Below are 23,091 nucleotides of genomic sequence, written 5' to 3' on the forward strand. Positions count from 1 at the left end.
TCTATTAAGGTGGGTGCTAAATCAGATTCTTTAGCCCAGAGCCTAAGACTCTGCATTTGAATATGTTTCCTGAGTGATTCTCTTTATTTTAAATAAATTCTCCAGTGATCGAGGATCACTGTGACTCAGGCACTTCACTTTTAACAATTTCACACGTACTAACCCTCCTGACTAGGGTGTCAGGGAAATAACTAGTAGCTCATTTTACAGGAAGATTGTGACATGGAGACTTTTTTTTTCCCCCCTTTTTTCAGCTTTACCTGCTTTTTTTCAAGATACCACTAGATGGGGCCTTGTTTATATCCTTGTATCCTTGATTAAAGGGACTTCGGCAACAAATTATCTCAGCTAAACTGAATAGTAAGCTTTGTGTACAGTCTTGGTGAACTATCCTTTTCAGTCAGTGTGATATACAAAAAGGCCTGACCTGATTTGTGACAAAGCTTAAACTTCATAGTACATAATCAGGCCAAATTATTGACCCAGTAGCACCAAATAGCTAACATAAAAGGTCTCAATCTAAAAAGGAAAGTAAGAATCAAGATTTGAATTTTGAATAAATAGTATTTGCAATCAGAGTTTCAAATGAAAATAAATATCAGCTATACTAGAAAGTGATTATAAACTCTCTTCCTAGTGTTGGGTAATTTTACTTACCAGGGCTTACATTTCCATTTGAACATACAAATAGAACTATTTTCATATGTGTGTATGTTATATGTTATGATGAGCTGTTGAGGTAAAAGTTTTCAAAATATATTGCCATGGTGACATGGCTTAAAAGAAAATCCATTTCTCCATTTCTTTTTTTCAGTTGTTTGACAGGGGTGGTAGAGAAACCATGGACCACTACGTACCAAAAGCATGCTTTATTTCAGTTGCCAGTAGTCTCAAAAGTAGGTTGTACAAGCAGGCGAGATGATCCAGTGGATTATGGGAAGAAAATACTAGAAATTCTACTAATTTTTCATCTGCAAAAGAGGAATTAAGCTTCACTAATATTTAATATGTGGACTGACACTGGTGCACACAGTCATTCATGAATCAGGTTTCATGTAATAAAACACAAAAGATCCTGAGGGGAAGAGTGGGTGTTACATGTGTAGAGGAGTTGGTGGGGATACAATTATTCTTCACTTTTACCATATTACAGCATTGTAGAGTAACTAAGTTAATACCTCCATCACCTTTCAGAAAATTGAATTGTCACTTAAAATATTAGCATCGAGACCACACAGGTGTATAACCAATCAGAACTAAGGTTAGAGGTTAACAGGTTACTTTCATCAGTCATGGCTTCAGTCACTGTGATCCTGGTATCTTACAAGTCTTCTCTATTAGTAATAACACAGTATACTAATGCTTTTTTGCAGTGTTTAGGAAGAATGAGCATGTTTTCCTCGCTTGCTTTCAAAAGAACTACAGTCTGAAGAATAGAATTCCACTCTTTAACACCTAAAGAAAATAAAGGCAGGCCTGACAGTCTCAAAACTTATAAAATGCAAAGAAGAAAGTCAGAATTACTAACAAATGGAATATAGGGCTTGTAGTGTTTTGCATCCACACCTATTTGTAAACTTTTAAGAATTTTAGAATTTTTTATATTTGAAACAAAAAGTGTGCATCAAAAGCAAGTGAATCAAGCAGAAGTTCTGGAAATGGTAATCATCTCAACTATGGAAGATGCTTGTGAGACTATGAAATAATGCTAAACATCTCACATCTAATCATATACTACATTATATATTTCAAATATGTTAAATTGCTTTCCAGCACCTTTCAATAGAATAAATTATGCTTTGCCTGAATTTAAGAAAAAATATCGCTTTCTGTATATTTGCCCGAAGCACAAACATAATTTTCATTTTGTAAATATATAATACTAAAAATCAAACATCCTTGAAAGTCCAGCAAAGTAGATTGTAAAACCCAGTAAGTCAAATCTGCTTTACTATCTAAATTCACTCAGTAATACAGCCAAAAATAGTGAACTTTGTTGGGTTCTAAAAGCTTCTGTGTCCTCAATAAAATACTAGTTTGCCAATTAATCACCAGTGGTCTTTAATAGCAGTAAAAACCAATTTACTCATTTAAGAATTCTATCAGAGGTCCAAATATTATCCCATAGATTAGAAAAATATTAATAATTGGTCAAGGAGATTGGAAGTTGTTTTTCCCCTAGATTAGTTTTCCATACTTATAGTTATTAATATTCTTAAGCCATCTTGCACTTCCCTGGTGGTCCAGTGGCTAAGACTCCACGCTCCCAGTGCAGGGGGCCCAGGTTCGATCCCTGGTCAGGGAACTAGATCCCACATGCTGCAACTAAGAGTTCACATGCCGCAACTAAAGATCCCACGTGCCATGACTAAGACCTGGTGCTGCCAAATAAATATTAAAAAAATATATATATATTCCTAAGCCATCTTGAGAAATCATACGTTGGAAAAACTTTCATTAACCATCTCCAAGAAAGGGTTTCACCCCCAAAAAGCCAGTTGTGAATAATCTTGTGTCATTATTCTTTGAATTTCAGATAACAGGCTATCCCAGACTCTTCTTTTATAAAAATAAAAATGACAGCTGTCACTTCTTGAACATTTATTAAATAGTAGGCACTATACTAAACCCTTCACATACCCTATGTTCACAATCCTGTGAGGTAGGTTTACTATCGTTAACTCACAGATAAGGAAAATGAGGCTACAAGAACTGAACTAAACTACAGTTGGCTGAGCCAACAGTTGAATCAGTTTAAATTCCAGAGTCCATGTTTGTAAATAATATGCCATAGTGCTTTCTATTCACAGAGCATCTGCCCCATTAACCACTCTCGGTTATCATCTTCCACCAGAGAGAACACACCGAGGGACTCAGCAAAATGTCCTGTAAGATGAGGGAAATGACTGATTTTGTCCTGGTAACGTATGACACCCATTTTTTTCCATATATTATTTTTATCATGGAACTCCATTAACTTTTCTTAAGCTAATGCCACCCACAAATCGGGCAAATGAAAGTTCACTAACAAGATTAAAGTGTTACCTTGGAGATTCTGGCTTGGCTAAATGCCATCAAACCCTACCTTCTTTGATAATCCTCCTGTGATGGTAAATGATGCAAGTGCAGTGACGATTTATCTAGATCCAGATTGCATTTATGATTAAATGATAAAAATAATTCCTTTATCTTTTATTTGTTGGAGTAAAGAATATGTCTTGGTTTTGTTTCTTCTCAGACCTTGCATAAAATTGACACTCAACAAATATTTGCTGAATAAATGATTGAACCTTCATCCTCTCTTCCCCAACTACTCCAATTCCCATGGGTTTCCTAACAGTCCTTATTTTTCAGTGTTTGGTGCTTGGAGGAAAAAAATGTTTTCCTCAGTTTTACAATGGTTGGGAAAGAAAAAGGAGTAGGATTATCGATTTGTTCCATCTGTATTCCTTTTCACTCAGGTTCCCCCCCAACATTGTTTAATTTTTTGCTGCTTTACACTGCTTTCCCACGGTCCCATATGTTGCTTCTCCTTCCTAACAGGAGTACAGTGTCTTTGCCTCCTTATTGTGTTTCATTTCTCCCACTAGTGGGCAGTGATTGAGTAAAGTTCCTGATCTCAAAGGTTAAGAAAATTAATTTTTTTTTTTTTTTTTTTTTTGGCCATGCAGCTTGCAGGATCTTAGTTCCCCAACCAGGGATCAAACCTGGGACCCTACAGTGAAAGCGCCAAGTCCTAACTACTGGACCACCTGGGAATTCCCAAGAAAATTCAATTTTCAGTCTCCAACTCCATGTACTGAAAACATGCCAGTTCTGAGGTACTCTGAACTCCTTAAAGAAACTGTCTAACATTATGGTTCTCTGTGAAGAATACAATTCCCAGTCATATCTTTCCTCAGAGTAATATAAATAAAATCAGTTCTTACAATTTCTTTGACATACGTTGTTGCTAAACCCAAGCAAATGAGCAAGAAACTTTCATAAGCCCTTCCTAACGTCAGATATGAAATGTATTGAACCTGAAGCATTTATACAGGTAACAAAACCTATCCTAGTGCCACGGCCCCAGAAGACAGGCATAAAGCACCCTCTGTGACTCGCTCTACTTTTTAAGGCCTATCTGGCATCTGAACAAAGTACATTTTGCAAAAAATCAGGCTTTGCATGAAAATCAAGGTTCCCACAGTTGAAAGATCTCCCACTCATCAGCATGCTACAAGCAGCTGAAGGTCTGGAAAAGTGTCAAAAAAACAAACCTTCACAGAAATGGAACTCAGAGAAACAAACTGAACCAGCTAAGTGTACTTATTTATTTTTAATCAGAATTATCTCTTTATTGGGGTAAAGGAGTGAAAATTCAGTAATTTGTCCATAAACCATAAAGTGATATTTTTACTTTGGTAAAATTAATCTCAAAGGCACTGTACCTAAACAGACTGCCTGTTAACTATCTCTTATGGAAAGCAGAATTTCACTAAATCCCCACCTTTATTCAAATTGTCATCTACTTTAAAGTAACTGGTATCGTCCCTTCTGTCCCTCCAAGAACCAGTTACCCCTTTTCTCCTTAACTCCTTTGTGGTTGCTGAAGAGTTTGCTTTTATCCTCAGAGTCCTCAGACTGCATTATGAGCCAAGAAATTCGAACGAGAATGAATGCAGGTTGTCTGGCAGCGCCTGGGCAGCCAGGGTGGTCACTTGGGAAAAGATGCCCTTAGAGATGGTCTCCTGAGTAAACAGAAACGCTTTGTAGTCCTCGTAAATCAAGACCCATATCCCCTTTCATCAGAGTCCTGCTGATAGTCATCCTGGGAATATAGAGGGGGATACAGAAAGTAACAAACATGGGGAAATTGTAAGCCAGCCAGATAGATATCTGGGTGGACATCACTTTCAGGCTTTATCCGTTCAGTCATTTATTATATGATTCATTTATTCAACAGTCATCACTGGAAGCCCACCAGGGCCAAGGACTAATAGTTACTAGGGATATGGTGCTGATCAAAATAGACAGTCTTTGCCTTATTACAGCGTTTTTCTAACGGAGACAGCCAGTAAACAACTATATGTAACTATTATGAACTGAAGTGTGCCCCCCACCCCCCAAAATTCATGTTTGAAGCTATAACCCACAATGTGACTGTATCTGGAGATAAGGCATTTAAGGAGGGAATTAAGGTTAAATTAGGTCACAAGGGTGGGGCCCTAATCTGATAGGACTGGTGTCCTTAGAAGGGGAAGAGACACCAGAGACCCCCTAAACTTCTCCCTCCATGCACATACAGAGAAGAGGCCACATGAGGACACAATGAGAATGGCTTCCACAAGCCAGGAAAAGAGACCTCACAAGAAACCAATCCTGATGGCATTTTGACCTTGAACTTCTAGCCTCCAGAATTGTGAGAAAATTAATTTCTGTTATTTAAGCCAGTTAGTCTGTGGTATTTTGTTATGGAAGCCCGAGCAGGCTAATACAGTAGCATAATGTTGGGTAATGATAAGAATCATGAAGAAAATAAAGTATGGCGGAAGGATATATAGTGATGGGGTGGAAAGCTATGTTGAACATGGAAACTAGGAAAGGCCCTGGGGGAAGATCATTCCAGGCTGAAGTATTCCTGGGGGAATTAATTCCCTGACATGAGAACAAAATGGAGGCGTGTGAGAAATAGCCAAAAAGGCTGTGTAGCCCAAGCACATTAGGCAGAGTACACATGAAAGGAAATGAGGACAAAGAGGAAACCAGGGGCCAGATTATTAGGGCCATGTAGGCCATAGCAAGGACTTCAGATTTTGTTCTAAGTGGGATGGAAAGCTGCTGGAAGGTTTTAAGCAAGAGAGTGACAAATATGATTTACTTTAAAAGGGTCACAGACACAGAGGAAGGAGACTGTGGGAGAGAAAGACTGGAAGGTGGGAGAATGGTTATGAGGCTAGTTTAACAGTCCAGGCGAGAGATGGTGGGGGTATGGGCTAGAAGGGATGGGGTTGAAGGAGGTGAGAAATAGTTGGATTCAGAGTATATTTTCAAGATAATTGAGGATTGCTCTATCAATTAGATGTGGCATGCAAGAGAAAGAAAAGAATCAAGGGCCCTGACTGAGCTGTGCACTGGTCATTGCGGTGCTGTTTACTGAGATGATAAAACAGCAGGAGGCACAAGTCTGTGGGGAGCGGGTTTGAATCAAGAGTTCAGTTTTGTACATGTCTATTAGACATCCAAGTGGAGACGCTGAATAGACAATTGGATAGACCAGCATGGAGTTCAGGGAGGGTTAGGATTAGAGAGATAAAATGAGTGTCATCAGCATTTAAGTGGTATTGAAAGACTGAATATCGTTAATCACGGCCAGCACCTGCTTCTCAATTTACAGATCCATATTTAGGGGTGGGAGAGGAAGTAGGGAGCCATTTTCCTATCTTTCTGCTCCTCCTTTCCCTTCTTCATCCCCTCAAACATTACAACATCTGGCTTCAAGCCCTCACTTCAAGAAGACTTCACACTTGGGCCGGTGTTGCTGACTGGTACACACTGAAGCACATTCCCCAGTCACCTGCTGAGGCAGAGTCCTCCCACTGGTGGAGCTTGGCTGCTTTGGCTGTTGTTCTAAGCTCAGTCTAGGCCTGCCCTCTCTAAAGCCTGGATCCCTGGAGGAGGTGAGCCTTTTTCCCTGACCGCCAACCTGCCTCACCTCACCATTCCACAGACCTGGTGTCTTCACTGACTCTCGGCCTTCCTTCAACTCCAGTAGGGAGGCAGTGAGAGCAAATCTCTTTTACGGGACCGTAGACCTCTTTCAGTAATGAAGAAGAAAAACAACAACTGCTTTAAGTGAATAATGGAGAAAACGCCTACCTCTGGGAGTCAAAAGTCCCACTGTAGTTTCCATGTATCATTGCCACTAAACTGAGTGAAGAGGACGACCTTGAAAGGGGAGCCTCCATAATCTGGCCTGGCTAGGTTATGGAGAATTACTCAAGAATGAGCCATAACCCAAAGTCAGATCTGGTGGGAACCTGAACCTGCCAGCACCCAGGAGTGCTACTGGTGGCCAAGCGTAGAGATCTTCAGACTGGGGTGCAAGTATCTTGAGCATGAAAAAGGGATCCAGTTTATAGATGCTCATTTTCAGGTCCCTACAACTGAGCTGTCTGAGAAGGCTACTGTGCCTTACTCTTAAGACCTCATGCTGCCCTTTCATTACTGCCCCTTCCCACTTTAGAAAAGAATTCCCACCTGGAATCTTATGAGGCCATTGCTTCTGGAAGTAAAGAGTTCCTAACCAAGGAACTATTTTAAATCTTAGTTTTAAAGAAAGATCCTTAAAGTATTTATCAAGGGACCATAATTTTGTGTTTTCCCCTAGCTTATACTAAACACCATATATCACCAATTCTAAGATAAGCATTTTTTCACATTGTAACCTCTCTGAAATTGGTGTATCTTACCATCATGTAAGCCCAATGGTTGCTGTTATTACCTGCACTTGTGCATTTTCACAATCAAAACTTGTAGAATGCATATTGGACATATAGTGGAGCACTTTTTTATCACCTAAGAAGCAGAGCTGTGGGGCAAAAGTGGACAGTGGGTGGTGAATCAAATGAGGTTAACAATATTCCTAAAGCAGAAGACAAATTCTTTTGTCTAGAAAAACTCTCTAGGTCAAGTAGATGAGTTTCTAAATTTAAACCTATCACCCAGAGATACATTCCTTGTTGCCAGTTTTGACAACTTAAAAAACTTCTGTAAGGGAAGTCTGTAAGGAAACACTCTATTCCCAGCTCTCTTTCTTATTTGCTAGGTTGACTGAAGGCAATTTTCCTCTACATTACTTTCCTTGAACAGATACAGGTTTATGAGTAATTTCAACAGTATTCATAAAATGAATCTGCTCTTCAAAAGTTTGATGATATGATCATTTCAACAGAAAAGAATAGAAGGTAAAACGTACATTCCGGTTACAGCTATGTACAAATGCATGCATATATAGTAATAAAGTTCTGAAGTGAATTTTGAGTAATATCTAAAATCTAATTTATTGAATTTTAAAAAGAACACTCCCATAGAAACTCTCCTAACTGACCTCCACTTTAACAACCCAGCAAGTAACAAGTTCTCTCTTCCCTCTATAAACTATTCTGCAGGGTACCCATGCACACCACATGCTAGTAGTCTACTCTCTGTGTATAAGCACTTTTGCTGCCATCTCTCTCCAGATCAAACAAACAAACACTATCAGTAAGAATATAGATTTGAACTATACAATCAATAGGCTTGAACTAATGGACCTGTAGAAAACATTTTACCCAACAAAAAAATATACATTCTTGGGACGTCTCTGGTGGCGCAATGGTTAAGAATCCGCCTGCCAATGCAGAGGACACAGGTTCGATCCCTGGTCCGGGAAGATCCCACATGCCACGGAGCAACTAAGCCCGTGCGCCACAACTACTGAGCCTGTGCTCTAGAGCCCACGAGCCACAACTACTGAAGCCCGTGCTCCACAACTACTAAAGCCCGCGCGCCTAGGGCCCGTGCTCTGCAACGAGAAGCCACCGCAATGAGAAGCCCACACACCACAATGAAGAGTAGACCCCACGCGCCACAACTAGGGAAAGCCCATGCACAGCAATGAAGACCCAACGCAACCAAAAATAAATAAATAAATTTATTTTTAAAAAATACACATTCTTTTCGAGTATACTCAGATCGTTTACATAAACTGTCCATCTACGGGAGCATAAAGCAAATTTCAATTTTCAAGGGTTGGAATCGTGTATATCTCATTTGCCACAAGGTCGTCAAGTTAAAAAATCAATAACTGAAATATCATTACTGGAAAATTAAGAGAATCACTTCTAAATAATTTGTGGACCCAAAGAAAAATAATAATGGAAATTAGAGCATATTTAGAACTAAACGATAATGAAAATAATACTGTAGTAAATTGTATTATTGTCCCAAATAGTTTCTAACTTCCCTGTATAAAATTAACATCCCTGACACTTTCTCTGCCTTTACTGTTTTATTTTTCTTCATAGAACATATCACCACATAAAAATTACATATTTGTTTACCTGTTTATTTTATCTTCCTTAGCCTAATATAATTGTCATAGGAATAGAAACTTCTCTCTTGTGTTCACCAGTGTATCTCAAGTTCTTGGCACATAGTATTCAATAAATATCCATTGAATGAATGAATACTGTTATTACTTTACTATTTGGGGGTTCTCTTTATCAATGTTAGTTCTCTTCTTTAGTTCTCCGATATTAATGTTGCCATTCCCTTTTTCTTTTTCTTCATGTAAGCTTAATCTACTTTTGCCTCTTAATTTTTACATCAGTTTATCTTATGTTTATCTATTCCAAGCAGCAAATTTTGCATATCTTTTTTTTTTTGGCGGTGCTGTGCAGCTTGTAGGATCCTAGTTCCCCAACAAGGGACTGAACCTGGGTCTTTGGCAATGAAAGTGCAGTCCCAACCACTGGACTGACAGGGAATTCCCTGCATATCATTTTTTAAAAATATTTAGTTAGTTAGTTGCACCAGTTCTTAATTGCAGCAGGTGGGCTCCTTTATTGAAACTTGTGGGCTCCTTAGTTGTGGCATGCAAACTCTTAGTTGAAGCATGTGAACTCTTAGTTTCGGCATGCATGTGGGATCTAGTTCCCTGACCAGGGATCAAACCCGGGCCCCCTGCATTGGGAGCACGGAGTGTTAACCACGGGGTCACCAGGGAAGTCCCCTACATTTTTTTTTTTTTTTTTTTTTTTTGATGGTACACGGGCCTCTCACTGTTGTGGCCTCTCCCGTTGCGGAGCACAGGCTCTGGACGCGCAGGTCCAGCCGCTCTGCGGTATGTAGGATCTTCCCGGACTGGGGCACGAACCCGCGTCCCCTGCATCGGCAGGCGGACTCTCAACCACTGTGCCACCAGGGAAGCCCCTTACATATTTTAAATTCAAGGATTTTTGTGTTTTATAAACGACAGTAAGCATTTACATTTATTTTCTTGCTGTTTTAATTTCTGTAATCCTGCTTTATACTCCCTAAATTTTGTTTTCTTAGTATTTCCTTCCCTCCACTATTTTATAAAAGCTATATATTTTCTCAGACTATGCAATATGCTAGCCGAGGGCAAAGGGGTAGGAAGCAGGGAGTAGTGGAAGTTACAAAATACCAACCACAACTTCCTGATCAGAAGCAAGTAAGGCCTATATTAGCACCCATATTTTCTCCCTTATGAATCATTTCAACCTATTTCTTCTTCTTACCCTGTTTTCTCTGCTACTTTCTATAAGATGTGTTTGTTGGTGGTTACTGGGCTGCACCCCACAGGCCTACAAGGCCTGTGCTTGCCCAGCTTCAAGACTGAAGAAAGAGCCTGGAGTCAGCAACAGAGACATCAGTGTGAGACAGGCTGGGACCTGGGACCCTTTGCTCCAGTACTGCAATGCTTGCGCCTGGACTAACATCTCCTGGAGCAAGAAAATACTGATACAAAGAAAACTATAAGGGACTAAAAGTAGCTGCTGTCCATGCACAGTTCCGGCAAATTCTAGACAAAAGATACAAAAAGACCAAAAAAACCCCAACTGCCACTTCTGATGAGCTGGAAGTAAAAACAGGGTGTCGGGAGCAAAAGCAGGGTACTGCACATGCCCCCAGCACTCAATACCAACAAAGGGGTGGGAAAAACACCTAAGCCACCCCTCTGGCCCGACCCCTGGTCACACCCCTACCCTCAACCCCATATAAGGAACCAGCTCCCTCCACCTTGGGGAGTGAGCAAGGGGACTTGTTACTTGTTTTCGCTACCCTCCTGCTGCAACAGAGGCCCCAATAAAGCCTTGCCTGAATTTCTTGACTGGCCTCATCAATTTCTATTGACTGGGGAAGGCCTAGAACCCTGGTATCAAATGGTTTAATGGATGGGGGAGCTTACATGTCTGAAGCAAGGTCCTGGAGCGACAGCCCACTGTGTGTGGTGGACGACGGGCAGGACACGGCAGCAGTCTTCGCTCCCTGTGGGGGGAATTACCAGTTACAGGGGAATTGACATCAGGTGGGCTCATTAGTTACCAGGGAAACCAACAGGGGCATGCCTCTTATCAAGCCTCTCACTGCCCCTTTGATAAGAACAATCACCAGCTGGGGCAAGTTCGCAGGAAGGTCAGTCATGTGAACAGGGTGCAGGTGAAGCAGGCACTGGTTGGGCAGGGGATGTACAGAGAACAAGAGAACAATCATCTTAAGTGGCCTGACCATACAGTGGTAAACTTTACAATTTCATCCTTGGGTTACAGAATACAAAGTTGAGATTTCTGACTGAACCAGAAGAGTACATTACCGAGAAATAGAATAGTTGATCGGACTTTGCATTTCCTCTGGAAGAGAGGAGGCATGTTTTTGTTTAAATGAGAGAAGTTGCATTATTTCAAATGGGAGAGTTGGTGTTCTTTGGAAATATGGCTAAAGGAGCAGCTATAAATGTTGAGCACCAAAAAGATGGACCATTGTGGACGGAGTGGATTGGAACTCAGTATCTGTTCTGAACCTCCTTTTAGTTTACCTTTTTAGTGTAACTACACTTCCCAGATTCACAGAAACTAGGGTTTTAAATGTAAATTGGGTTCTGCCAACTAAATGCCTGGTGCCAGATTTCTTTCTGCGGCACTGTTTTGATGTTTAGCATTTGCTTTGGAGGTGTCAGGAGGGTTAGTCGTAGAGGTTGTGGCAGTGCAGCAGCTTCCTGATCTCTCTGGGTGTCTACTTCAACAGGTGTCCTTGAAGTCCAAGGTCCGAGGAGGCCTCCTCACTCCTTCCCTTCCTGGCTGTAGCGGAAAAAGCATCTCTGCTGGCTAGTCAGACTGGTACTGTTTATTCTGGAATGTTTCCTGCAGACATGTCATCATAGAGCCTTGACCTTTTAATGATTGAGAAGACATCTGATTTCCGATATTCAGTTCTTTTCTGCTTAAATTAATGTTTTCTGATTCTTAAAACCGTGATTGATAAACTGAAATACCCAGAATTCCGTATCTTTTTCCAGATTCATTTCATTTTAAAGAAGTTTTTGAAATGGTTAGGAGTTTTCCCGCTGGGTGATAAACTTAGTTTAGTAAATAATTAACCTTTGGAACTAATTATTCTTGATCGTTCTGAGCACAAATGCATGCTACACAATGTGGTCAAACAAGTTATTTGTCTTTTAAGGAAAAGAACACTCTGAGTTTCAACACTGCTATTCTCCGATGGTTTTTAAATGATTGACAGGAAAGTAAAAGTATTGCAGTCTGATGTTCAGAAATGTTAGGTTTTTCATTATTTTTATTTTCCAAACATTAGTTTAAAAGAACATTAAAAGCATCAGAAATACAAATCTGACCTAATGGTTAACATCAGAACAATTTGCATCACAGTAAAGCATCAAGAGAAATAATTAATATACCCTGCTAATTAGTCATATTCAACTGAATTCTCATTACTTTTATAAAAGTTCTCATTTTAGCCCTTATGGAAAAGTTATATATGTCTATTTATATCTTTATCTCCATATAGACATAGATATAGATAGACATATATAACTTATGAAGAGACAAGTTACATATATCTATCTCTGTATCTGTATCTACATATATCTACACATAGACATAGATACAGAGATATAAATATACAGGAAGGCTAAGAATCTAGCCTGCTATGTATTTCATGCAAGTTAAATCAATAATTTCTTGATGAGCATAAAGAGACTGAACACCTCATATGCACATGCTTATTGTCTTTATGCTATGATTTTTACCTCCCAAAGATGGGTCAGATCATCTCAGACTCAGAGGTCACAAAGGAAACCTGTCATTTTTAGTTATACAAGTAGAAATTACTTTTTAAAAAATCTTTTATTGAGTCACATTTGAAATGCCTGGCCAAAAAAGAGATTCATACCTTAAAAAGTATGAAATAGCTTCTTGATTGCAATGTTATTACTTATAAAGCTGTTTGGCTTATTGACTTAAATACGAGGTTCTGAATTTAGACAAAAGTTTCATTCCTAATTTGCCACAATTCTTCAAATGATCTTGGGAGAGGATATTCTATTTCTTAATTCTTTGTTAAAAAGAGGTAATATACGAACCTACCTCATGGAAGTATTAATAAATGAAAATAGTGTTGTATTAAAAATATAAAAGCACAGTTGAAATAGGTCATAGTGACTTCCAAAAATAGCATTCAATTACCAAAGGAAAAAAAGAAGAGTGTATATTTTATCTTCTGTTATAAAATTTAATAGCAAAAATAAAAGGACAAGAGAGAGAGAAGGAAAGGAGAGAGTCCTAAAAGGTGAATTTAACAGCAAAATAAAATCCATATCTCATACTTAAGCCTCGGAAATAGAAATGACTGGTTGATCCTGGAAGGTAAGAGTTATTAGATGAGACTGAGCAGAGTTCTAGCTGAGTACCAGCTGTCTTCTCCATGCGTCTCACGACCTCTGTATTTGGGAAACAGCATGGGAGAGGATGCTATAAACTGAACACCTTTCATCCAAGGGACAAAGTACCTTCCAATCTGCAATAACTGTTCTTGAATATAACAATTTATAAAGATAGGTTTTGTATCTTGATGCTCATCTTGTCTAGAAGTTATAGTTCCAAAACTGTATTGAGTTCAAATGCCAACTGTATAATGAAAACATTTTTACATAAAAATGTAAGTTTACAGTAGTTACCCTAGGAATCACAGAGTATATAATAAAATTAGTTTAAGTGTAGAAATATTTAATCTATTTTGCCTTATTGCCCATTTCCAGTTTAAGATTCATGGGAGAGAAATAACACAATTAGTTTGAAAACAGACCATCTTAAGAATTTTTCTACCATGGTAATATATAAACAAAGACCAAAAAATTTTTCTAAATAGTTACTTAGATAGTCTTCATCAGGTTGTTAACAAATCATTCTCAAACAGAAGGAAAGCACAGATCGAAACACCCCCATCTCATCCTTATGCCTTCTTGTACATACAAGAGTCTACATACAACAGTCTAGCCTGCTTCCCACATAACAGCACCCTGATGAGATGACCACCGTTAGTGCCTACTACCCCAGGGAGAGCACCCCTCTACTACAGATGCAGTCCTCCTCACTAGGTTTCTTGGGTAAGATCATTCTGAAATAGAATAATTCATTTTTAGCAAGAAAAAACAGACTTCTGCGGTACGCGGGCCTCTCACTGCTGTGGCCTCTCCCATCGCGGAGCACAGGCTCCGGACGCGCAGGCTCAGCGGCCATGGCTCACGGGCCCAGCCGCCCTGCGGCATGTGGGATCCTCTCGGACCGGGGCACGAACCCGCGTCCCCTGCATCGGCAGGCGGACTCTCAACCACTGCGCCACCAGCGAAGTCCCAAACTTCTTTTTAAAAGAACTATACAGCTACTCAGCTGACACAAAATAATGATGTCTACAATTACAAATGGTAATGATCTTAATACCCTATTCTTAGTTGGCTGTCTTATGAAAAGAAAGTAACTAATGCTTGTGTATTTTTGGTAAAAATAGTTATAGATAATACATTTCTGATTTTCTGCTTTAACAATGTGTTATTTATTCCAGTAAGCCTGCAACCAAAAAAAGTACATTGATCCCAATTCAACGCTTCAAAGAGTCAAAATTTATAATTCAGTTTATAAAAATAATGCCTCAGTAAAGATGATACCTTCACGTTCTTTAAAAATTCCAGCTCATACTTACTTCAAAGAACCATAACATTGACTCAAATGACCTTAATCAGTCCATTCCCTACTTTAATACAGTAGCATGATCATTCCCTGGCATCTGTTTAAAAGTTTCGTACAAAAGATTGGAGCACAGGTCAGGTGTAAAATAATAAACTTCTACATCAACTCTTAAAACGTCAAGAAACTGCAAAGCAAACGAACAGATGCTAATACTTCAGACAAAAGGGAGTCATTAGTGTCAACTGTCTAGGTCTTTAAGTTTTGATGTACCTCTGGTCTCACAGAATTAAAAAAAATCAATTAGTATCAGAAACAAAAACATTTACGTAAGATTCTCTAGCCTCCATGACTCTAAACAGAGGGGACTGGAATCTGCTTGGCTGAAGTGCTATCATACTCTTGCATTAAATCATTAGTGGTGTGATAATGCATGGCAATATATGAACTGGCAAATCCAAAAGAATTTACTGGCTGTAAGTTATGTGGGATGCTCTCTTCCTGGGACGGGCTGCTGTTATAGATACTGTAGTACGGCTCAATCCGAGTGTTGATGGGGGTTGAGCTGCTCTGACCATAGTGTTGATGTCCAGCAGACATCTTGGGACTGACCACACTTTCCTTCGAATGACTTGGGCCACAGGCCTGGTCCACAAATTTCTTCTGGGGCTTTGGAGACAACATGTAGGCAGAGTTTGTTTCATGATGGGAGGATTTGTTTCTGTTGACTTCGAGGTTTCCCTTTCCCATGGCTCGAAGTCGAGTCTTCTGTTTGCAGCAGAAAAAACCCAGGCCTATGTACTGCAGACACCACAGTACTTTCCTTCTCAGCCCTGCACTGTTCCGAGAATATATAAAAGGGTTTAATCCTGACTTGAAAAATACAAGCGTAAAACCAAACAGTTCAAACTGGTAAAGGATGAAGCTCCCATTGCTGGACAGAACCACCTGCACCAAGGAGATTCCCAGCGGAAGGCAGCACACCAGGACCGACAGCACAATGATCACACAGGTGACCACCGCCTTGGAATCCTTAGCCGTGGAGAGATTGACAGCCGACACCAGCTGGAGCCGGCTGGCCGCGGGGGTTGGCAGCTGGTTGGGACTCTTGGTGTATCCGTGGGTCTGAACGTGCTGCAGTTTATTGTAATTCTGGTTCCTGTAAAGAGCTGGCATGGTACACTGGATAGGATCTCCACCTCCCTTCACAGGGGCCCCCATGAAAGGCTGTGGTCTGGAAGCATCAACTGTGATCACAGGGGGGCACTTTCTGACTTGAGCATTTTTCCGCAGGGTCTGAGCAATCATGATGTAAGACACAGAGACCACAGCAACACAAAAGGTGAAATCGACCACATAGAGAGACAGGATGGCTTTCCCTTCTCGGGCAATCAGACTGGACATGGGAAGGCAGAGGTGGGACTTGCTGGTTTTCAGGGTGGCCAAGGTGGCGAGGGTGAAACTGGTGGCCCAGAGGAGCAGAGTGAGGAGCAAGGTGCAGAGAAAGGAGGCCGTGCGGTTCGGCTGCTTCCCCAACACCATGCGGAGCCGGTGCAGGGCAATCACCGCCACTGTCTTGAGGGACATGATGATGAAGCCGGAGCTGGTGAGGTGGAAGGTGAAGCAGAAAGCATCTGGTATGCCGCTGGCTGAATTGAAGAACAACACGAAGGTGAACATGGGGGCCGTCACGCCACAAATGAAAAGGTCACAGAAGGACAGGTTCAGGACCATGAAATCAAAGTTGGTTCTGAATTTCCTGAAGGCCGGATCAAAGAAGGACAAGAAGACAATGAAGTTGCCGTAAGAGCCCAGGCAGAAGATGATTGCGAGCAGAAAGGTACAGCTCACCAAGGTGGCCGTGTGGATGAGGTCCTGGAGGTCTTCCTGGACAGCAGTGCTGTTTTCTCCCTGGGAGTGAGGCACATGTAGCAGGGTAGTGTTGGGAGCATCCTGAGGGAGGTCTGTTGAGTTCATCTTCAGAGAGAGATGACTTCCTTCTGTGTGAAGGGAGTCAGGGCCTCAACTCACAGATGAGCGATATTTGACAAAAGAGGCCCAAGGCAGAAAAGCCTGTGCACAAAAATGCATACCCAGAAACAGAAAGGAATTAATGGAGAAAGAAGAGTGACCTCATGATCTTTTACAAAAGCACTAGACTTTTTCAGCTCTGACCCAGTGCCTAGAAAGCATTTCTCCTTGCAAAGCCCCACACAGGAAAGACACAAAGACCTCAAAATACATTCATCCAGCTGATTTCAGGTTTTATGACACAGTGGTTTTCAAACTAGGTTAAGCATCATCTGGAGAGTGGGTTAAACAAAAAACAGATTCCTGGGCCTCACCCCTTGAGACTGTGATTGAAGGATGGGTGTGCAGATGTTACCTTCGGAAACTCTGCAGTGCCAGACACTGTGAAGACACGAGAACATGATCTCTCCACGAAAGAGATCACAATCTAGTTGGAGGAGATCAACCTATGAAATTGCAGCCAAATGCGGCAAATCAGCTGATGGCAGCACACTGTGGGAGGAAAAGAAGGGGGACATAATCCAGCCCCGGGTGAAGGCTGAGAGAGGGTAAAGCAGCTCTCGATAAGGAGGAGCTAGTTGGGTGGAAGGCGAGGGGCAGGGAGTGGGGGACAGACAGCCTGGGAGAAGGGGAGTAGGTCTTTGCAGCAGAAGGGCTGAGGCAAGAAACAGCACGTGCTGTGCTTGATGCATAAGCGAGAGGCTACTTTTGGAGTGTATACTGTGGCCTTTTACATAACCCCCACACGTCACTAACAAATCCGACTCCTCTTCCTAGGAAGAATCCTTTATTTTCCGTTATTTATATTTTCTTCTCCCTATTTGTGATTTTTTTGCCAACTCCGCACTCTCCTTTGGAAAAGAACTTTGTGTACGACTATATTTGAGAGGGAAAAAATGGAAGTAATGAAGGGTGTCAGAATCATATGAGATTTACAAGGGGCGAAGCACCACTTTGCAAACTCTATATAAATGTGAGTTATCATTATTCCAGCAGGAATATCCTCGTGGAGAAGCAGGAGGCATGCACCCATTCATGCATGCATTCACCCAGTTTATATCTACCGTGTGCATACTCTCCTCCAGCTTTACGCTAGGTACCGTGGGTACAAAGATGAATAAGACACAGCCTCTACTTTTAAAGAAAAACTTCTTTCTCTTCTTGGTCCTTTACTTTCTTAACATTTTTTTTTTTCCATTTTGCAATGAGATTTAAAATACACTCACATAATGTTCTGTTGTCCCAAATCCCAAAGCCCTGTGTGGCCTGGTGCCCATCCCGCTCCCAAAGATGCTTCCAGTGGTACAGCTTAAGTTGTTCCTTGGAGACTGGTGCAATGCTCTTGGCAACCAAAAATAACTTGCTTTAACCCAGTATTTTAGGCATAACCAGTGGTACTGGGGAGGTCCATGGGTGATGTTCAGAGTATTTAACCACCAGCTCAAGCTGAGTCCCAGAGGCCTCCAGCTGTCCTAGGATTAACACTTTAGTTGCTGAATCATGGGGTACAGAGGAAGGGGCCTGGTTAGTGAGGTATTACTGGTGCCTCCAAGCAGGAGCTATGGACCACCCAATACAGAAGTCACCCAGCATTCAATAATAGGTACAGCTGTGCCGGTGAGTATCAGACAAATTTCAGTCCTGGGGAGATCCATAAAACTAACTGGTGTCCTTCATGAAGGAAGAAGATAACCTCTTCTACATTCTAATGGTCAAAAGTGCAGATCATAACAATATAATGAATTTCTCCACTGATAAGTAGGACCAACTTTTCTGTACTTTCCTGATATAAAACAGATAGAAAAAATAATCCTGACCTTTTGTTTCTTGATGATTAGAATTTAAAAATAATAATAATGGATAGCTTATTATTTTCACTTAAAAGAGTATGTGCCTGTTTCTGAACCCTTTTTGATACCTGTGTAGTGAAAAAAAAACCTTTTACTGTTAATTTTTTAATTGTTAATTGGAGGATTGGGGTTAACTGATGGAAAAAAGAAGTAGAAGAGAAAATCCAATTTGTGGAAGCAAGAAGAGCAGAAAGGTGATACTACTGTTTATAGCAAATTCCCCTGACCCCGAAGAGAGAAGCAGAAATTTGGCTTGGGGAAATTAGAATGATGAAGAGTCTGGAATTAGGATGCTAAGAAAAATATCGAGTAAGTGGGTAATAAAAATGAAGCGGATGATGGAAGTTATGAAGACCCCAGGCTGGAAGGAATTTGGAAAGGGGAAAATGGAATGATGAGGCACCAACATTAGTCAAAGATAAGAGGCAGAAGGAAAAAAAAAGGATTTGGAGGAGTTGAGGGGCAACTTTCACTTTCTCTCCAATTACAATTGCTTCAATAAACTTAAATTTTTTCAATACATTAAAAAATAAAGTAGAATTCTCGGTCAGGAATATAATGATCAGTCTTATCATTAGTATGTTCACTTTACTAAGTGCTTGTGATGTGCCAGGCACTGCTCTCAGTGCTCCACACTATTAATATATTGAATCGTCAAAACCACCCTGAGATAGTATAACTTACCTCTATTTTACAGATGAGGAAACTGAGTCAGAGAGAGAGAGAGCACCTATCTTAAAGGGGTACAGTATGGATTTGAACCTAAGCAGTTGCTCTCTAAAGGCAGCACTCCACCACCAAGCTAAACAGAATAGCAAAGCAATCAAGGCAGGGAGTCCCAGGTCAGAAGACAGTTACAGCAGCTATAATTTACTGGGTGGTTATTATATGCCAGGCACTTCTACTAGAAGCTTTACATAGGTTATCAAACTTTATTTCATTCTCATTATAATCCTATGAAGTAGGTATTGCAATCCCTTCCCAACTCAAAGTTCCTGGAGCCCAAAATTTGAATACAGACATACACACACACACACACACACACACACACACACACACACACACACACACACACACACACACATACTTCCATGTACCTTTTTGGCAAGGTTGAAAAATTATGGTTCTGGTATAAAGTAACTATAAATCATTCTGATTTGAGATAATTAGAAAAAAAAAGGAAGGAATCAGAGGCTGGGAAGAGAAAAGGGAGAAAAAGCAGAAGACAGAAGTAAAGGTTTGGGCAGAGAAACTTTAGAAGCAGTAAGGAAATGGAGGGAAAGTAAACCCAGGCCTTAGGTACTAACTTCTGAGACTTTAAGAAAGAGGAGGCTGAGATGACAATTTGGGGAAAAGCTATGCTAGAAGAACTATAAAACTCACTTATTTGGGGGAGGGAGGCGGTAAATGAATACCTATCTGCTACTTACTCCTAAATATTAAATAAAGGTTACCAACATTCTTTTCAATGCAAGCGTACAAGTTACTCTTTATCTCTGGGACCATAAACAAGTTCTGGAAGAAGATGTAATTAATAAAATCAGAGAAATTTTAAGTTGGAACACCAGTCTTAAGAAGAAAACATATTAAGCACAATAAGAAGGAATGAATTCATATCATATGCATCTTATTACAACTAAGAAGGAGAGAGCCTAAAGTAAGCAAGAAATAATAAGTGAAAATTGTTCAGCAATTTCTCATTAGGATGTGTGTGAAGAGCCTCTTGATAATCTAGTGTGCTGTCTTAATATTTTAGTACATATTAAAACATTTTATATGAGCTTTTACAAGTCAACTCATGACCTGGATTCTTCCAACTCTTGTTTTCTCATTATATCCTCAGTTCCTCGAGGGCAGGCATTCTCAGTCTAACCAACCCTCACAAGAAAACAAGGTTCTGTACTATTATTATTATTATTCCCACTGTATTTGTATTGATCAGGAAAACATCAGGGAAGTTAGATGACTTGTCCAAGGTCACTAAGATTCAAGCCAGATTTATCTGATTTCAGAGGCCATGCTCTTTCTCCCCAGTGGAACTACCTTTCGAAGCCCAGAGCAGCTGATAGGGTCGGGTCTGTCAGTGGATGAGGGAGAGGGGAGGCTGTGGAGCACCTCCAGTGTGAGGATGTTGTGGGAGACTTCTGGGAGGGCACAGCGACCCAGACCAGGGACTTGAGATGGGTAGGGGCTCCCCTGGCTGGGGAAGGTTATGGTAAGGAGGGCCTAGGTCGGTCCAGGGAAGCTTGTAAAAGATGCAGCAGAGGGTTGGTGAGGTGGGGAGGGCTCAGGCAGGGCATGGGCGGCGGGGGAGGGGTTCCACGGGCCCCGCGGAGCCGGGGAACCGACAGGGCAGGCGCGAGATGGTTTCCCCTTAGGCCGCGCCAGGAGCGCCGGTGCACGGCGGCCGGGCCTGGACCTGTGCGGCCGCCTCTTCGCTCACCCGGCGGCTTCTCAGGGCCCGGCCCTCCCGGTCCCCGCGGGGTCGTCCTCCTCCAGGGGCCCGTGGTCTCTCACCTGCCTGGTGGCCGCAGCGCCGCCCCTCCTCCATATCGCAGCTCGGACCCCAGCTCCGCCCGCCGCCCGGGAGGATGCAGGGCTAGAGACATCATCGCCATCGCCGCCGCCTCCGCGCATCCCGGGAGCCGCGGCAAGCGGAGGCGCAGTCACGGAGACGCCGAGGGCGCCGCCCCCCACCCCCACGCCGGACACTCCGGCTCGGCGCCCCGCCTGCCCCCGCGCCCTCGACGACTCGCGGGCCTCCCGTTGCCCCGGGGCCCGACCGCTCCCGCCGCCCCGACCTCCGTCCTCCGCGCCGCGCGAGGTCTCAGGAGCGCCGTTTTGCCGCTCGGGCAGTGGCGGCTCCCCGAGGCTGTTACGAGCTGACATACCGAGGAAGAGGGGGAGCGGACTGGGTGGAGAGGAGGGCAAAGGTGGGGGCACCGACGGACAGAGCGCGACCCATGGGGACCTTGACCCTTAGAGGGTGGAGACCGTGGACAGCGAGGCGTGGCCTGGCTTCACGTCGGTCTTGGCGGGATCTGGGGGCTTCCCAGGCTTCTGGTCGGCCCGCCACCCACCTCTCCCCATTCCTGGCGCTTCCTAGTCCGCCTTCCTAGCTCCTCTCTACGCTGTAGCTAATACTTTTTCTCCTAGATTAAACTGGCGTTGTCGTCCAGTTTGGTACTTTGAGACACAGAATCTGTAAATCAAGGCATTGCAACAGACTTTAAATCAAACCAACTATAAGGTAATTTTTTCTCCTCTCAGCTCTCTGAAAGTATTAATAAATTTATTGAGGGAACTCAGCAAAGGGCATAACTACTAGGAAACAAATGCAAAGAGCACAGAAACTACCCATGCAAATGAAATAACCAAGCCAAGAAATCATCGACGTTACTCAATGCTGTGTTCAATGTAAATCAACTTGAAAAGCAATGGTGCAATGTATGCCGCTAATTTTAGCAAGCAAGGACACAAACCAAAAAATTTACCAGCCTCTCATTCTAAAGTGCACAGTATGTCCAAAATAATGAACTCATAAAAGCGGGTTTTAGTCTCAAGAGTTATCAAGTAGCATTCCCAAGTATGTTTGTTACTCTGGGGACAAAAGAAAGCCAGTTAAACTCTTTACTACTTCAGTGTCCCAACCTGGGTAACTAGGATCTTACTACTTTTCTGACCTTCTCAGAGGGTACCACTTGGAAACACAGAGTGCTATTTGAGTGTTCTTTCCTTCACCGAGTGCCAGAAAACCAGAAAGTTCCATTCAAGTGAAGTACTTAGGACACTGCTATTGAAACACCTATTTTGGCCGATAGTTCCATCTTCTAAAACAGAACAGTTCAGCACCAACAAGTACCAAATAATTGGATTTACGCATATATTTTTCCCAGCCACCCCCACCACTCTGCTTTCATCAGGAGAAAAATCAAGAGGGCTGGATAATTTATGAGGTAGATACCCAGTCCAGGTGTTGACTATGCTATCAGAATTTAGAAATAACTTCAAAAAAAAAATTTCACAAGTTGTAAAGGATTCTAGAGAGCTAGAAGAGGAAATCTGGAACCATCCAAGTTCCAGAACTAGTAAGCACGATCAACAAGACGAAAGCTACTATGATCACGTCTACAAAAAGTACCAGCAGTGTGTCAAATTGGAAAGAACACTGGTTTAGTAGTCACAAAATGGCAATCTACAAATAAACAAGCAGGGCTGACTTGAAGTATGTTAAGATATGAATAGGCTGTCAATTGGCAGGGAAACCAACGTTCTAATACACACTATCATTGACAATGCAAATTGACACATGCACTTTGAGGAAAGAACATGACAGCCAGTAAAATGCTTAGATTCATGACCTAAAAATCTCACTCCTTGGAATTTATCCTAAGGAAATACCTGAATAAAAGAAACAAGTTTTAAGTATGAAGGGATGAAAATGTTCACTGCAGTGTGATCTATAG

At 41.7% G+C, this 23,091-nt stretch overlaps 2 protein-coding genes across 3 annotated transcripts in view; one reads left to right on the top strand and one right to left on the bottom strand.

Annotated features, from left to right (window-relative positions):
- ERLEC1 (endoplasmic reticulum lectin 1) overlaps positions 1 to 3,935 on the top strand; it is a 38,885-nt gene extending 34,950 nt beyond the window's left edge. For both annotated transcript variants that reach the window (XR_004352675.1, XR_004352676.1), the window contains 2 exons: positions 2,855 to 2,920; positions 3,672 to 3,935. The gene's annotated coding sequence lies outside the window, so the exon portion shown is untranslated. The remainder of the gene's footprint in view (positions 1 to 2,854; positions 2,921 to 3,671) is intronic.
- Positions 3,936 to 12,346: 8,411 nt separating this feature from the next.
- Positions 12,347 to 21,343, bottom strand: GPR75 (G protein-coupled receptor 75). Its single transcript, XM_032652028.1, has 2 exons — positions 21,143 to 21,343; positions 12,347 to 16,817 (listed from the first exon to the last, which is right to left on the bottom strand). The coding sequence occupies exon 2, from the start codon at positions 16,719 to 16,721 to the stop codon at positions 15,099 to 15,101; it is 1,623 nt and encodes a 540-aa protein (XP_032507919.1). The 5' UTR covers positions 16,722 to 16,817; positions 21,143 to 21,343; the 3' UTR covers positions 12,347 to 15,098.
- Between the last annotated feature and the right edge of the window lie 1,748 nt (positions 21,344 to 23,091).

Source organism: Phocoena sinus, chromosome 13, assembly GCF_008692025.1.
Source record: "Phocoena sinus isolate mPhoSin1 chromosome 13, mPhoSin1.pri, whole genome shotgun sequence".
NCBI classification, from domain to species: Eukaryota; Metazoa; Chordata; class Mammalia; order Artiodactyla; family Phocoenidae; genus Phocoena; species Phocoena sinus.

Bases quoted from the DNA above. Each gene is read 5' to 3' on its own strand.
- GPR75 (XM_032652028.1), bottom strand. From the start codon at position 16,721: ATGAACTCAACAGACCTCCCTCAGGATGCTCCCAACACTACCCTGCTA.